Raw genomic sequence first — 16803 nt, 5'->3', positions numbered from 1 at the left:
GATAGGTTGCTAAAAAATTTCTTTATTTTAAAGAAACCGCATCTTTGGCTAGGAATCAATACCATTCTTAATTCTTAAGGGAAGGTCAAAATCTTTGGATCCAAGTATTTTTTTTTTTGTGTGTACTAAAATCCCCAATATATTTTTGTCTTCCTTTTATGAAAAAAAGAACATAGTGACATATAAGTTCATGGAATGGCCGACAATTTCAATGTATCTCTATTTGGTTGTTGAGTGATTTCCCTGGGCCAAAACTCAACTTGAAAAAAAATTTCCTTAATTATTTAAAAATTGGTAACAAATTCTAAGGGTCATAAGTCATATTAGGCAAATTTTTGACCAAAATGAGAGCCAAACTTTTATCCAGGACCATTTTCCAAATATCTGGATACCGTTTTTGGATAATAATACCATCTTAATGTTATATACCTTTCACACTGAAAAAAATATTGTCGTGAGGTCAAAGATTTCGTGTCTTTAAAATACGAATGCAAATTTTGCTTAGCATAGAAGACGCATTTCTCTAATATAAAGTTTTTTTCCTTGTCCAAAAGTCGATAAACTTTTCAATGAAGTCGTATTGTCCTTATAATTAAGTGATTTGAATTAAAAATGGGTATCATAACATGAAAGAAAAAATGTTTGGGCTAAGGTCAACTTGACTTTAATAATTTAGAAAAATTCTTTAAATTTAATGAAATTGTCTTCAAGTTTGTTGTCTTTTTGCATCTTGACTACAAAGCAAAAAATCGTTCAAATATAGGACATGTTTTTCAACAATTTATTTTAAAGACGTTTTTTACTTGAAACATAGCAACATTTCTACTAGAAGTCGAGTCTTAATTTGGAAAATAAAGTTGTCGTTAACTCGTTTTTAAAGGACTTTGATAGCATATGAAGAAAAAAAGATGAGAAAGCGAAAAATTAAAATTTGCTTCCTAGAAGCAAGTACACAAAACTAAAATTTAAAAGAGAATTGTGTCTTAAAAGTATCCTTATTTGTATTCTCCGCTTCTTTGGCTCGGAATCAATACCAAATTTTTTAAAGTAAAGACAAAATCTTTGGAACCGGGCATGCTTTTTTTTCAGTGCATTTTTGATTTCTTTCAAATATTTGCCAGTGTGACAGTATCGTAAGTTTAATGTAAACTAAAGTAGAAGAAACTTTTCGTACCATTCCCAAAATGAACTGTATGCTTAAAATGATCATCATTTGGCGCCAATGATTTTTTCTTTACTTTTAGTTCATTTTTCTTTCTACTTAAAAATTATACCACTTTGTAGGACCCATTCAGTATCCGCTCACCTTATGAACATTATAACTATCTTCGCATTTCCTCTTCAGTCAGAATTCTCAGCAAATCGTATTAATTGATCACCCACAGTCAAGGCAATAGTAAGAGAATTTTAGAGGACTGTTCACCAAAGTCTTCTCAACATATTACTCGTTCTTCAGATTTATAGGTCTGTTAAACATATTTGCGATAAGTTGAAAATCTACCACAACATTAGTTTAGTTTAGATTAAGTGGCAGACCGTTTTCTTTCACTATTCTAAAGCACATTAACCAAAAGTACCTATTACATATTGACACCTTTAGATTTATTCAGATATTTCCAACAATAGTAGCTGCCTGCTTAAGTTAACATTTTCCTGACCTGCCATAGGCCGCTTTAGCTTAATAAACAATACATCGATTTGGTAATCTTTTAGCGATATTTAGTTCCAAGTCCTTTGAATAGACACCAAAAGTCATATGTTCATCCAACTTGGAGCCATCGGTATAGAAATGAATTTAACATGAGCTTTTCATAGGACGGATGTACACCATTTCAACAACCGGTGCACTGAATTTGCATCACTTCTTAAGATGTGAATTAAAAACTACTTCTTGGATGTGAATTAAAAAAATTTGCAATATTTTGTCAAATAAATAATTTTTATAATTTGCTATGTTTTTTAATGGATTCTAAAGCTTGTCTGAAACTTTTTACCCCAAATATTTTCAAAAAATTCGCAAATTGCCCAGAATGGATATACCATTTTTTTATCTGTATCATTTTTTAATTCTTACTTCGTTTTTAACATATTTGAAAAAAAGTTAAAATTACCCATTAAATCGAGTTATAAAAAATTTAATTAAAAGAACTTGCTGTGTAGATAAAATAAAGAACGTCTTTGGGAGGAAATTTTTGGAAGTGTTTTCAAAGTTGTGCCTTTAGAAGAATTTCCAAAGCTGGGATCATATAAAATCGAAATAATTGGGATATGATAACAGTTCCGAAAGCAAGGTTTTAATTTCTTAAAATATAAATAATAATGGACCGATGTGAATCATTTTTCGTAAGGTAATTAAAGGGCCAAATTTCATCCGGTTTAGATGAGGCCTACACGCAAAAAAATAATTATTTCCTCCCAAACGAAATTTTAGACAAACAAAGTTCGTTTCTTATTTGCTTTTCGCTGTAAGGAAGTGTATTTGGAAGAAAAGTATATACTTTTTGTGATAAACGTTTATTCTTTTCCAGGAAGTAAAAACAATTTAATAAAGACTAACTCAAAAAAAAAAAACATTGTTTTCTTGCTAATTGCATTTTCCCTCACATCTTTCTCACAACTACGAGGTTTTTTAGTTCTTAACACCTTTTCCTGTAATACAAACAATGTAGAAGAAATTATACGATTTTATAAATTTTAAAATTTTTTTTACCTTTCGCCTGGACGGAGAATCGAACCGCGGACCATGCACTTTGTAAGCCAACACACTAACCACTGAGCTATGTACCTGTTATGGTCATCAATAGATAATTATCCATATAAGTTATATTTATATAGCATAGCTTGCGGCGCCCACGAACCGAATAAACAAAGTTTATTTAACAGAAACAAACATTTAGTTTGTCACCGTGGAGCAGTGGTTGCTACGTCCGACTTGCATGCCAAGGGTCGTGGGTTCGATCCCTGCTTCGACCAAGGTTTTTTTTGTTTTTACATATATTCCAGATATGTTCGGAAGATTCCGAAAAAATGTTCAACATTACATTGTACTATATTAAATTTTGAACTGTAAAATGTGTCTTATTAAAGACCTAAAATCAGAAAAGAACAGTGTTTGATATAAACTAAATGGACAGTGTTGTTGTTTCAAAAATAACTTTTTTATTAAAAAAATAATCATTTTGTAACAAACGAATTTTTTTGGTGATAAAAGTTTAAAATTTTCGAAGCAATTCAAAAAACTCTAACAAAAGAAAAACGTTTTCGGTACACGTTTTCCAAACGTTTTTTTTTTCTTTGCGTGTATATAATTATGGATCGATATGGACAAATTTTTGCGGGGTTGTTAAAGGACATTTACTAACATCACGAACCAAATTCCTGCCGAATATGTTAGGATGAAATTTTCTTTCTAGAGGATCTGGAAGTTAAATCTGGGGTTGGTTTATATGGATCGATGTACACCATTTTTGGCATGGTTGTTAGAGGGCATATACTAACATCGCTTACCAAATTTCAATGGGAGGATGAAACTACCCAGCAAAAAAATTTGGAAGTTCCACCAAAGGCACAACTTTATAAGCACTTCCAGAAGATGTACTTCCAATGATGTTCTTTATTTTAACTACACAGGAAGTTCTTTTCATTCAATTTTTTATAATATGCTTTTTTCATATTTTTAATGGGTAATTTTAACTTTTTTTATTTCAAATTGGTTAAAAACAGTTTAAGAATTCATAAAATGATACAAATTATTTAAATTTTGTCAAAAAAAATGCTAAATACAATCTGAAAAATTGTGAATTTTTGAAAATATTTGAGGTCAAACGTTTCAAACAAGTGTTACAGTCCATTAAAAATTATAAAAAATTATAAAAATTATTTATTTGACAAAATATCACAGAATTCTTTAATTTACATCCAAAACATTGAATTCGGATCACACCTAAAGAAGTGATGCAAATTCAGTGCACCGGCTGTTGAAATGGAGGACTTCTGTCCTATGACAAGCCTATGTTAAATTCATCGCTTCTGCGTCAATTTTGCACCACTTCCTGATCTAAAAAGAACATTTTCATTACTTTTTTGGCGACGCTTTTTTTGCTGGGCTACTCTTCTAAGATGCTGCGGAAGTCAAATCTGGGGTTTTATATGGGGTCCTTACTTAATTATGGGTCGGTATACATTATTTTAGCAATGGTTGTTAGAAACCATATAATTACATTTTCAATTGAAATTGTTTTAATAATGGAATTGGTAACATCTATCACCGACATCAATGGATCCAATTAAAAATTTGGTTGAAAAATTTAATTAAACTTGTTTAAGTTTCAATTAAGTTAAAAAAAGTTAATTGAAAAGATGTTGATATATTTTACTATGTACGACATTATTATTTACTAACAAATTAACTCTATTTTGCAGGATGAACCACTACAGCCAGACGGCATGGTTATGATGTGGAACACCACATTAAAAACATCCACTGCCCAACAGATATTTCACAGTTCTAGCGCAGTTACCACTGCACGTTTTGCCAAATTTAACCAACACTTAATTATTGGTGGAACCTACTCCGGACAAATCCTACTGTGGGATTCTCGATCGCCTAGATCTGTACCTGTACAATCAACTTCACTCAGTTGTGGGGCTCATGTTCAACCAATTAAAAGTATACATGCCGTTGAAACAGATATTGTTTCTGTCTCATCCGATGGGCGATTGTGTTTATGGAATTTAGATATGCTATCTCAACCAGTTGATATTCTTACTTTGGAAAAAGAACAAAAACGGTCTGTCGCAGTTACTTGTATGGACCTTTTGGGAAATGGATCCAATAAGCTATTGGCAGCAAGTGAAGATGGATGCATTTATTTAGGTAATGTTACATGTTAAATTGGTTAAACACCGAGTGGTCCAATAATACAAAACACTTTTCGTCTGAGCTCAATTTTCTAAACAGCAAAATTCCCTCCAAGTGCTTGTTTGTTTGTTTTTTTTTTATAGTTTCACACATAGAAAATTACAATAAACACTGTATGTAAAGGGTGATTTGTTAAGAGCTTGATAACTTTTTTAAAAAAAAAAACGCATAAAATTTGCAAAATCTCATCGGTTCTTTATTTGAAACGTTAGATTGGTCCATGACATTTACTTTTTGAAGATAATTTCATTTAAATGTTGACCGCGGCTGCGTCTTAGGTGGTCCATTCGGAAAGTCCAATTTTGGGCAACTTTTTCGAGCATTTCGGCCGGAATAGCCCGAATTTCTTCGGAAATGTTGTCTTCCAAAGCTGGAATAGTTGCTGGTTTATTTCTGTAGACTTTAGACTTGACGTAGCCCCACAAAAAATAGTCTAAAGGCGTCAAATCGCATGATCTTGGTGGCCAACTTACCGGTCCATTTCTTGAGATGAATTGTTCTCCGAAGTTTTCCCTCAAAATGGCCATAGAATCGCGAGCTGTGTGGCATGTAGCGCCATCTTGTTGAAACCACATGTCAACCAAGTTCAGTTCTTCCATTTTTGGCAACAAAAAGTTTGTTAGCATCGAACGATAGCGATCGCCATTCACCGTAACGTTGCGTCCAACAGCATCTTTGAAAAAATACGGTCCAATGATTCCACCAGCGTACAAACCACACCAAACAGTGCATTTTTCGGGATGCATGGGCAGTTCTTGAACGGCTTCTGGTTGCTCTTCACTCCAAATGCGGCAATTTTGCTTATTTACGTATTGCTCACTTGGTCGATTATGTAGACCATAAATCGGACGTAAAGCGCGAAACACATTTCGAACCGAACACTGATTTTGGTAATAAAATTCAATGATTTGCAAGCGTTGCTCGTTAGTAAGTCTATTCATGATGAAATGTCAAAGCATACTGAGCATCTTTCTCTTTGACACCATGTCTGAAATCCCACGTGATCTGTCAAATACTAATGCATGAAAATCCTAACCTCAAAAGAATCACCCTTTAATTCAAGATGATTGAACAAAATATTTAGGATATCATAAAACGATATAAGGATTAATAGCATATAATTAGAGATAAAAAGAAAAACATTATACAAAATTAAGACTAAACCAAATTAACAATAACAAGTATATACGGCCTTAAGTTCGGCCAGGCCGAATCTTACGTACCCTCCACCATAGATTGCGTAGAAACTTCTACTAAAGACTGTCATCCACAATCGAATTACTTGGACTCTGGTAATACTTGCCGATGGCAGGGTGTCTTAAAACTCTTCTAAATTGTAAGTTAGTCCACACGGGGTATATACGAGTATTAGACAAAAAAGCCGATTAAATACGTATATGATTCAGTTCTTGGTCGGTATATATCGGAGAGTCTATAAATAGTTACTAACGGCTATGAACTGTTGCGTGGTAATTAGAGAGTCTGAAGTGAAATACGGTGTTCGCTTTATGTGGGGGCTATATATAATTATGGACCTATTTGGACCAATTTTTGCATGGTTGCTAGAGACCATATACCATATGCTCCTCCAAGAGGCTCCGGAGGTCAAATCTGAGGATCGGTTTATATGGAGGCAATATATTGGTCCGATTTGGACCAATTTTTGCATGGTTGTTAGAGACCTATACTAACACCACATACCAAATTTCAACCGGATCGGAAGAATTTTGCTCCTCCAAGAAGCTCCGGAGGTCAAATCTCGGGATCGGTTTATATGGGGGCTATATATAATTATGGACCGATTTGGACCAATTTTTGCATGGATATTAGAAGCCATATATAAACACCATGTACCGAATTTCAACCGGATCGGATGAAATATTCTACTTCAAGAAGCTCCGGAGGTCAAATCTGGGTATCGGTTTATATACAACAATTTTTGCATGGTTGTTAGAGACCATATACTAACACCACGTACCAAATTTCAACCGGATTGGATGAATTTTGCTCCTCCAACAGGCTCCGCAAACCAAATCTGGGGGTCAGTTTATATGGAGGCTATACGTAAAAGTGGTCCGATATGGCCCATTTGCAATGCCATACCGAACTACATCAATAAAAACTACTTATGCCAAGTTTCAAGTATGTCGCTTGTTTCGTACGGAAGTTAGCGTGATTTCAATAGATAGACGGATGGACATGCTCAGATCGACACAGAATTTCACCACGATCCAGAATATATATACTTTATGGGATCTTAGAGAAATATTGAAGCCGTACTTTTCGTTTCTTCAAATTCCGTCATTCAGCTATTTCGTTCTTCAAAATGTCCAGTAACGCGATGTAGTAGTCGTTGTAGGCAATGCTGGCGCCGTCTTCGGAGCTCATTTCACAACATCTAAATTTAACATACTACTCCGATTTCACCAAGCTAAAAATGCATATTTTTTTTTCTTCCTTTATGGAGTTTGAAGAATCTTTTGCTGTAAAATAAATGCATTTTTTAGTTGCCTGTAATATGACCTTTCTTCTTTTGTAAAAAGTCAATAGATGCAGCATGACATTAAAGGAATATGTTCCTGTCGTACTGAATGCGTCTCTATTTTTCGCCTACTGCGTTTTTGCACGAGTACAAGGGTTTCGTGGCTCTTCTGACCTTTTCTTCAATATTTAGCTTAAAGATCAGCCTCCTGTCAAATTTTGAATCGACATTGGTTCTAAAGATAAATATCTATGATGATGGATGAGGATAATCTGATTTGTCAGAATGCTTTGCACTCGAATGAAAGGATTTTCTCGCTTTATAAATGAAAACAAATTTCCCTTTACTTTTCTGAAATATATACTAAGTTGATACAGACTTTATATATCTTCGACAACCACGAGATAATTCTGTAAGTCACTCTTTGTAATTTCGAATTTGAAAGGTCCAAAACTATTTAAAGCCCACTTTATTCTAGACTCCGATACAATTTCCCCAATAGGAAATCACCGTTCAGACTCTATGAGTCAAAAGTTGAAAGATTGGACGTATTCAAAGAAACTAAATTGAACGATATAAAGACTCTAATTTCTCTGATGATAGTAGACGAAAGATGGCAAATAAGGTTTAAGCCAACGATCTTTGATCCCTTTAGATCCGGCGATCGTTCTCTTTCCAATTTCTTTCGCCCAATTTAAAGAATTGCTTTGCCAACAAAGTGCTTGGGTCAACTGATCCTTATTCCTTTGGGATGTACAAAGCATTTCTGCTTTTCTTAAACCTCTTTCTGGAGGGATTGCCACATTTTTGTGCTCGATGCATGGCTTGATCTATCACCATACTTCAAATTCGTAATAAGTACTTATTAAGGTAAATTTAATTAATTATGAAAATCATATCCGTTCATTTCGATTGTTGAAATTAAAGTTCTATATTACATCTTAACCGGTTTTAAACATTATCCAATATTATTTGTATTACAGCTTATCAATTTGGTCCTGAATCCGGAGTAATCAAAACATTTGGGCTGCATCAAGCCCCTATAACGGGTATATCCACGAACCCCCAATATTCATCTCCTGAATTTGGCAATTTGTTCCTCACATCCTCTATAGACTCCACAATTAAACTTTGGTCAACTATGGACAGCTTGCCTTTATATAGTTTCGGAAACAATTGCGAATACGTTATGGATGTGGCCTGGTCTCCAATAAATCGAGCATTGTTTGCATCTGTAGAAGGTGGTGGTCGCATAGATATATGGAATATAAATCGGGATACGGAAGGACCATCAGCTTCTATATTTCCGAAAGGTCAACCTGGACTTAATCGTATAGCATGGACGCCAAATGGAAAATACATTGTTGTAGGCGATATCGACGGAAATTTATATTTATATAATATTCATGATAATTTGAGTCAACCTCTACCAGATGAAGCCTATAACTTTAGTAGCACTTTAAAAGTTTTGAAAAATAAGATCAATTTGGTGTAATATTTTTTAAGGATTAATTTGTTATACTAAAATAAATGCAAATAATTGCTATTACGGCTGGGTGCGATTCCGAAATTTTTGAGGGTAAAATCTTGATACAAACCTAGTCAGACGACTTCTTTTTATCATAAAAATCGTATGTTAATTTTTCTTGAAAATCAATATCTAGGCTCGTTTACATTTAGAACTAAATAACTAAGCCTAAATAAGAACACAAAAGAAAACACAGTATCGTTTAGGTTTTCTTTGAACAATTTAATTATTCTTCATCAAGGATAAACACACTGACTAATAGACGCTGGTACTTCCGCAGAATATAGCAGAATTGCAACTTGTGACTCAACATCATTCCCTTATTAATGTAAGATGTGTTTTTATTCGTATAAAAAATGGGAGTTATATATACGGGTATGTTCTGGATTTCTCATCAAATAAATTTTACCTTCCACTTTGATTTCCCCCAAACATTTTTGGTTGTTCTTGGTTTCCCGTGAAACAAGATTTTTCGAAAATATATTTTTAAATCTAGTTTTAAATGGGCTTTTATGCTATGTTATCACCCAATATTTATCAAGCCTATAAAAAACAAAATTGAAAAATTGAAAATAAAAGATTTATTTCGGTTTCAAATCCTTCTTTTTGGAAATAAGAAAGATTCCGCCAAAAAAATTCCGTGAAAAGTTTTCCCATCTGTGAGGGGAAAAGTAGCTTACAGAACAACCCCTACGGCAACAATTCCCCACAAGTGTTTCATGTGAAACCCAGAATATACGCGATATTTTTACAGTAGTTTTCGCTTATAGTACACACCCATAGTTGCACACACAGAAAAAAATTCACGAAAATTTTTCCAATTAAAGTCTTAATTGATTTTTAAAAAATATTCAATTATATTCAATAGTTCCACAAATTTTTTGGACAACATGTGAATTTCGACAGTTAAGCAAATTCTTTTATATGCTACTTTAGTATATAACTGTTTTTGCGTATTTCCAGGAATATGGCTACAAAAGACTTTTTAATAAAATATGTTTAAATCAATAAGATACATTTTCAAAAAAGCTAAATTAATTTAATTATAATATATTTGGTTAAAAACCAGATCTGACGCTGTTTTCATGATGTTGCAAACATTTTATTTTACTGTGGGCTATATCTTAAATCGTCTATATCGATTTCTTTTTATCAACACAAAAAATTTAATATATGCAGAATCGGACTATAAGTGAAATAAGTGAAACGCAAACTATATATGTGAAATTTGTCATACAGATACTAGAAGAATGGTTTTTGGACTATATGTGAAAATCTCCTAAATGGCGATGGACTATAAGCGAACACAACTGTAAACGTATAAACAATCGTCCTTTACTTGACCACAATGATTCTTTTACAATTATCTTAAAATGCACTCTTATTGGCTTCGTTCTAAATTTATCTAAAAAGACATCTAATAATTACACTCAAGATTGGTTTAACTTCTTAATAGTGACTGCGCTTCCCCAATGAGTTTTGGATATCGTATATGAAATAATTACACCCAAAAAAAATTGAACCCACCGTGGAAGAAAATGTAGGTTTATTTTAGAAAATTTTAACTGAAATAGTTTTATAATTGCAACATGTTACAAATAAGTTAATACTTTTTGTCAAATTGAAGAAAATTTATTAAAAATAATTAATTTTTTTCTCCTGTTTAAGAAAATTTCATATGTTGAAAAAAAATTGGATTTAAAAATTGTTAAAATGTCTTTAGCGCTATACGAAGTTCATGACATGTACAATTTTAGTAAAATTTACTCATTTGAGAGACTCATGAACTCAATTTAAGCAAACTTCTGCCATTTTAGGAAAATATGAACTATTTTATTTTTTAGTAAAATTGTGCACTATATTTGTATACAACTTTTTTTCTTATTTTTAGTTCACATCATTAAAGTTAGCAAAAAATTATTCTAATGAGGAACATTTACTCATATTGTGCAAAATTTAACTAAAATCAACTAATCTTTATGAACAAGAATAAAGTTCAGATTAGAGCCCCTTTTTCTGGGTGTAACCTTTTAATTCAATTTAATGTCAGTGCGCAATAATATTCCATTCTGAAATATTAATCCACCTGAAACAAATAACAAACGATGATATACTACACTCTGCTAAAAACAGCAGTCGATGTCTGCTGTTATATTTTTGTACTACAGGGTCTAACGAACAACAAATTATAAAATTTTTAGGCTATACATTTTTCCCCAAAGCATATTTAAGAACCAAAAATAGTTTTTGGTATATTTTTACATGCTCTTAAATGCGATCAGCAAGCATTTTGTTTGCTGTTATGCCTCAATTTGATAAATATTCAGATTTTTTGGCTAACTAAACTAAAACATGTTTTAGTGTAACCGAGCTAAAAAAAATAGCAGACAGTGTTAGCTATTTCAGCAAACACACGGATGAAAAAGACTGTTTTTCATATGTTTGGCTATAAACATTATATGTTTGGAACACAAATTTTTAAACACAATATTTTTGAGTGCAAGCATATAATGTTCATAAACTAGCATAACATGTTTGGGACATATATGTTAATATGTTAGAACATATTATGTTTGGGACATAAAATGTTTGTAAATATAATATGCTTGGATGCAAACATATATTAATTTAGAAATAGCCTATAAACATATATGTGTTTAGTAGCTTGGAACGCTATTTAACAGGGAGCGATATTGAATTAAGTTGGTGGTTGTTGCTTGTTATTACAAAATTAACATTTTATTTTTCCTTGGGCAATTGATCAGCTACTTCTTTGGTCCTTATAAACTGTGTGGTCCGCTGTTCGAATCCCCGTCCGGCAAAATGTAAAATTAAAATAAAAAAATCATAAAATTGAATAATTTCTTGTACAATGTTTGTATTACAGAAAAAGGTGCTAAGAACTAAAAAATCTCGTGGAAGTGAGAAAGATGTGGGGGAATATACAATAAGGCAGAAACAAAATTTTGAGCATTCAGGTCGAAAACCTATGTTGTTAGCACCTATATTACCTGTTTATTTTCGTAATTCATTATGATTGTAAATATATAAATAAATAAATAAAATTTTGAGCACAATATTGTTTGGGAGAATTTTTTTTTAAGCATATAATATTTTTGGGTGCAAAATGCTTCCAAACATATTATATGTTCACATAATAACATATTGTTTTTTGGAAGACAACATTATTGAATTTGGATGCAAAAATACAAAATGTTTGGAACTTAGACTACCCAAACATATATTGTTTAGACCAATATGCTTTCAAACATATTATATATTGGGAAGAGATCAAACATATAAATGTTTGGGCAATACCCAAAAATGTATATGCTTGAAGCAAAATATGTTTGGGAGTATATGTTACAGAAGCGATTTTTTGTGAGGGTGACTGCTTTCCCTTTTTCAGCAGCCTTTTTGCTGTTTTAGCCGACTTTTCTGCTGTTTCTACTAACAAAATTCTTTGGGTATGCAATATGGAAGAAAATCAGTAAAATAACCAACATTTCAGTTAAATTCAATTGCAAGAATTTCCTTTCAGAAGTATTTATTCTATAAGGATTCCCATTTATGTAATATTGGGAGAATATTTTCCCAATTTGATACAGTACCACATTTAACGGTGTCCAGTTAAACCCAAAGAATATAGATCACGGGAGCCACCGTGGTGCAATGGTTAGCATGCCCGCCTTGCATACACAAGGTCGTGGGTACGAAAAGTTTTTTAGCGCTGAATTATCCCACCTCAATAATGCTGGTAACATTTCTGAGGGTTTCAAAGCTTCTCTAAGTGGTTTCACTGCAATGTGGAACGCCATTCGGACTCGGTTATAAAAAGGAGGTCCCTTGTCATTGAGCTTAACATGGAATCGGGCAGTACTCAGTGATAAGAGAGAAGTTCACCAAGCCCAAATGAATTTTCTGACATTTCGATTTGTGTTTTTCGTAAAGAAAAAAATTGCTCAAAATTAAATTTTGAATTTTCGCGGTTTTAGTCGCAATTTTTGTTCAAATATAAACTTTTGAATATTTAATTTGATAATAAATCAACTGGTGTATCAAAAATGTTCAAATTGTGGATAAAATATGAACATTGTAAAAACGAATCTCAGAGAGAATTTGGAATTCACCCTATTTTCTTCGTTTATTCTTCATTTTGGGAAATGTCAATCCGCGTTTGAAACTGATGTGTCATCTATTACCTAGTTATCTATGTTGGAATGGTACCAAAAAGTTTGATCTACATAGTGGTGAAGGATCCGCCCTCCCAACTTTTTTTGTTGACTGTTGACACAAAATAAATCTCGAAAACTATATAGATATATGTGGAGAGCGGTGCGGTTATCCAATAATGGGTTGATGGACTAGCTCTAAATAAATATATCCCGTACACAAATTCAAGCCGATCGCATGAAAGAAGTCAAATATATGCTTTTTTATATGGGGCCTATATCTAGTTATAAAGCGATATTGACCAGTTTTTTCTAGTTTGTGGTGAACGCCGACCACACTAACCACTCAAGAAGATATTTGGATCGATTAAAGCGACAACAGGTGCCGAGTTTCAGGCGATTCGGATTTGGAGGATGGAACACGTTAACATACGTCCATCCTATGGTACGACAGTAGCCTTTTAAGAGGTGAATTGTCCTTGCGATAACTTTGTATTGGGCGGTAAGGATAAGTACTCATAGAATTAACATACACACTTATGAAGAAACTACATACTCAGTTTTTTACACATGTAAACTACCATTTATTTTCTAATAAAAAATTACACATTTTTACATAACAATTTCCTGGGAAACCTGCTTCATATCTATAGTGGCAGTCATTGGTTTTTTTAATCTTCCCTCTGCCCATTCAACAGGGTGTGCCTTTTTACGATGGTGATGCATGTTGGAGCTAACTTTAAACGTTTTAGGACAATGCGGACAAGTATAAAGATCTTCCCCTGTATGAGACGCCATATGCTCACGCAGAACAAGGTTTGTTTTAAAAGCTTTTTCGCATATTGTGCATTTAAATTTTCGTGGTGCTTGATGGACATATTTTTTGTGACTCATTAAAGCAACTGAAGATGGAGCTACTTTTCCACATTCGCTACAGATGTAAACTGTTCTTCCATCATTGTGTGCAACTTGCTTGTGACGTTTCAGGCTGTTATGTGTATTAAGTTGGGCACTGCACTGATCGCAAGGCCATTTGCGCCTTTCAACCCCAGAATGCTCTAGTAAATGTTGACGGAGAGTATAAATACCTCGAAAAATTTTACCGCATTGATCACATACACGTTCAACGTTATGCACCATACGTTCGTGTACATTACGACGTTGCTCCGTTGGAAATCCTTTGCCACATTGTTTACAAATATGATCTTTATTGGGCTCATGAATTTCCATATGACGTTTCCATACTGGTTTCTTTGCAAAACATTTGTGGCACGTTGGACATTCGTATGAACGTTCTTGTCCCTGTTCGGTATGCTGTTCATACATATGGTTGCTCAGAGTTCTTTTGTTTGTACAACATTTTCCACATAGTTTGCACTTGAAAGCTCCAGGATCGACATGCACTCTTATGTGTTCCTCAAGTTGGTGGCGGCGACTTAATTTTCTCTGGCAGCAAAGTACATAACATCTTTTATTGGGATGTTCTTTTCGAAAGTGCTGTCGTAACCCAAACATACTGGGTGCTGTTCCTCCACACAGATAACAGTCCAACTCTTTCTTCCATTGAGCTATAAACTCGTCAATTTCTTTTGATGTTCTCTTTCCAAAACTGGTGTCAATCAATTTTTGACCATTTCTTTCCTCAGTTTCATCATTCGAGCAAGCAATTTCTTCCACTTTTATTTCATCCAAGGAATAATTGTTTTTATTGTCCGTCGATTCTTTAGACATTTTGGCAATTTTGCTCTTCGAAGATTCGGTTTTGGGTTTTCTACCACGTTTTTTTGGAACTTTGATTGCACAAGTTTCTTTAATCTTGTTCTCTTTCTTTTTCTTTGGAGAAATGGCCTTTGATCTTCTTTTGCTTTTTCTCTCTATGCATTCCACCAATGGTTTTTCATCTTCTGAACTGAATTGTATATCTCGGTCATCAAATAGATCCATTTCCGCTGCAAAATTTATCAACATTTTCTCATTTTCATTAATAACATTTTCAGGAGAATCTACACCATTTTTGTATTCCCCAACTGGATCTGGAATGCATTCGGAAACCTGAGAAATATTCAGTATGGGAGATTCAAAATTGGTTTCATATTCGGACTTAATAACATCTTCAGTTTTTGTTGTATATTCTAGTAACTTGGATTGTGCCAGAATTACAGTCTTTTGGAAAGCATTAAAATCATCAATGTATTTCCAGCATACCACACATATTACTGGCTGTTTTTCTTGTTCCAGGCTTAAAAACTAGAGATTAAAAGAATTTTATTACATTATGTTTTTGCAATTGGGAGTGATTTTACCATAGGATCGAAATATTTTACTGTAGTTTCGTATATCTCGTTACTCTGACCATTTTCATCGCATAATTGCATATATTGATTGCATATATTAACGCATAATCGGCACATAAAGCTAGTATGTGCCATCGTTGAAAAGTAATGTTATTTGTTTATTAATTGAATTTGTTTGAATTACTAATTCACAAACTTGGAATCAAAGAGTATAAATGAATGGTCTTTACTTGGAATTAAAATTCATTTTATTTACGAAAATGAAAGAAAAGTAAATAGGTGATAGCTGAGAGAATGAAAACACAAGAGGACGAAAAGTTCTCTTCTGCGAAGAAAACAAATGTTAACCGTATAGATGTCGCACAATGCCCGCAGCTTTGGTATTACCTACGTTGCGGTTCTTTATATGGTCATCGGCAGTTATAATTTCAAATAGTCTGCCAAAAAATTTAATGAAATGAAAACATTTATAAAAAAGAACAAGGAAATTGTAAAATATTGAAGGAAAATAAAAATACACATGTATCTCAAGCTCGAAAAAAAAACAGAAAAACTTTTATTTGGAAAATAAAGATCGAAAAAACAACAAAAAAGTACATTTGTTACTACAACGTAGGTTCTAAATCCTATTTTCCTTACGTTTCGTAAAACCGGCAGAGCACTGAACTGAGTGACGCCGACGCAAACTGTATGATATTTGAGAGAAGCGCCGACAAAAACCGCATGATATTAGAGAAATTTTCCTCATGACTACCACGTACTGACGCAGTTTCGCTTCACAGTTTCGTTCTCTTGTGTTTTTATTTTCTCTGGTGATAGCCTCTTTTTGTATGTGTGCTTGACCGTAATCCTTCCTTTCAAATGCAGGTGTGCAGAGTGCTGTTGAAGGGAAGGATTCTGAGAATCAAAAAAAAAAAAAAAAAAATATGTCATTATCTCCTATAACCATATACCACGAAAGATATAAACGTCTCAAGCCAATTCGCAGCGCTGTAGTTTGTGTGTTCATCGTAGATGGCACTTCTTCGTCCGCAAATGAGTAATTTTTAATTTGTCTTTTATTTTGTTTTCTTTCCTTTGCTCTTCTCATAAAACACCAAATTATGTAAATGAATATAAAATGCTGTGCATCTACAACTCTTTTTTAATGCGAACTAACTGATTGTACCGTAATTCCCGTTCTCCAAAATGAAATTGATGCGCTTTACAGACTATCAGTTATTCCGGACGGAATGTCGGTGTTTGTAAAGAATCTTACAGTGTGTCGGATCGATACGACTTGTCGGCGATGACTAAATAATCGGTAAATGTGTTATCGATCCCATAAACATGCAGCAGTATCGATTATGCCTTCGGACTTAAATTATAATGTGCACAATATATGGGATATGTTCGACACGGATATA

At 33.4% G+C, this 16803-nt stretch overlaps 2 protein-coding genes and 1 long non-coding RNA gene across 3 annotated transcripts in view; 2 read left to right on the top strand and 1 right to left on the bottom strand.

The window, feature by feature from the left end:
• LOC142229083 (cytoplasmic dynein 1 intermediate chain-like) overlaps positions 1-8952 on the top strand; it is a 32843-nt gene extending 23891 nt beyond the window's left edge. The window contains exons 6-7 of the mRNA XM_075299613.1: positions 4423-4876; positions 8387-8952. Of these exons, the coding sequence (XP_075155728.1) occupies positions 4423-4876; positions 8387-8898 (966 nt within the window). The 3' untranslated portion in view covers positions 8899-8952. The remainder of the gene's footprint in view (positions 1-4422; positions 4877-8386) is intronic.
• Positions 8953-11649: 2697 nt separating this feature from the next.
• On the top strand, positions 11650-12008 carry LOC142228597 (uncharacterized). Its single transcript, XR_012720218.1, has 2 exons — positions 11650-11756; positions 11819-12008. It is a non-coding gene; the product is annotated as an uncharacterized LOC142228597 (long non-coding RNA).
• Positions 12009-13663: 1655 nt separating this feature from the next.
• On the bottom strand, positions 13664-15633 carry LOC142230103 (uncharacterized). Its single transcript, XM_075300739.1, has 2 exons — positions 15407-15633; positions 13664-15350 (listed from the first exon to the last, which is right to left on the bottom strand). Exons 1-2 carry the CDS (start codon positions 15530-15532, stop codon positions 13716-13718), a joined length of 1761 nt encoding a protein of 586 aa, XP_075156854.1. The 5' UTR covers positions 15533-15633; the 3' UTR covers positions 13664-13715.
• Between the last annotated feature and the right edge of the window lie 1170 nt (positions 15634-16803).

This window comes from Haematobia irritans, chromosome 3 (genome assembly GCF_050003625.1).
Source record: "Haematobia irritans isolate KBUSLIRL chromosome 3, ASM5000362v1, whole genome shotgun sequence".
Taxonomy (NCBI): Eukaryota; Metazoa; Arthropoda; class Insecta; order Diptera; family Muscidae; genus Haematobia; species Haematobia irritans.
This window is presented reverse-complemented; position numbering and strand designations above follow the sequence as displayed.

What these genes read in the sequence shown, in the direction of transcription:
- LOC142230103 (XM_075300739.1), bottom strand. Translation starts at nt 15,532, where the DNA reads ATGGCACATACTAGCTTTATGTGCCGATTATGCGTTAATATATGCAAT. An exon ending in TAAAATATTTCGATCCTATG is followed by an intron (nt 15,351 to 15,406) that starts GTAAAATCACTC and finishes TTTAATCTCTAG; the next exon opens with TTTTTAAGCCTGGAACAAGA.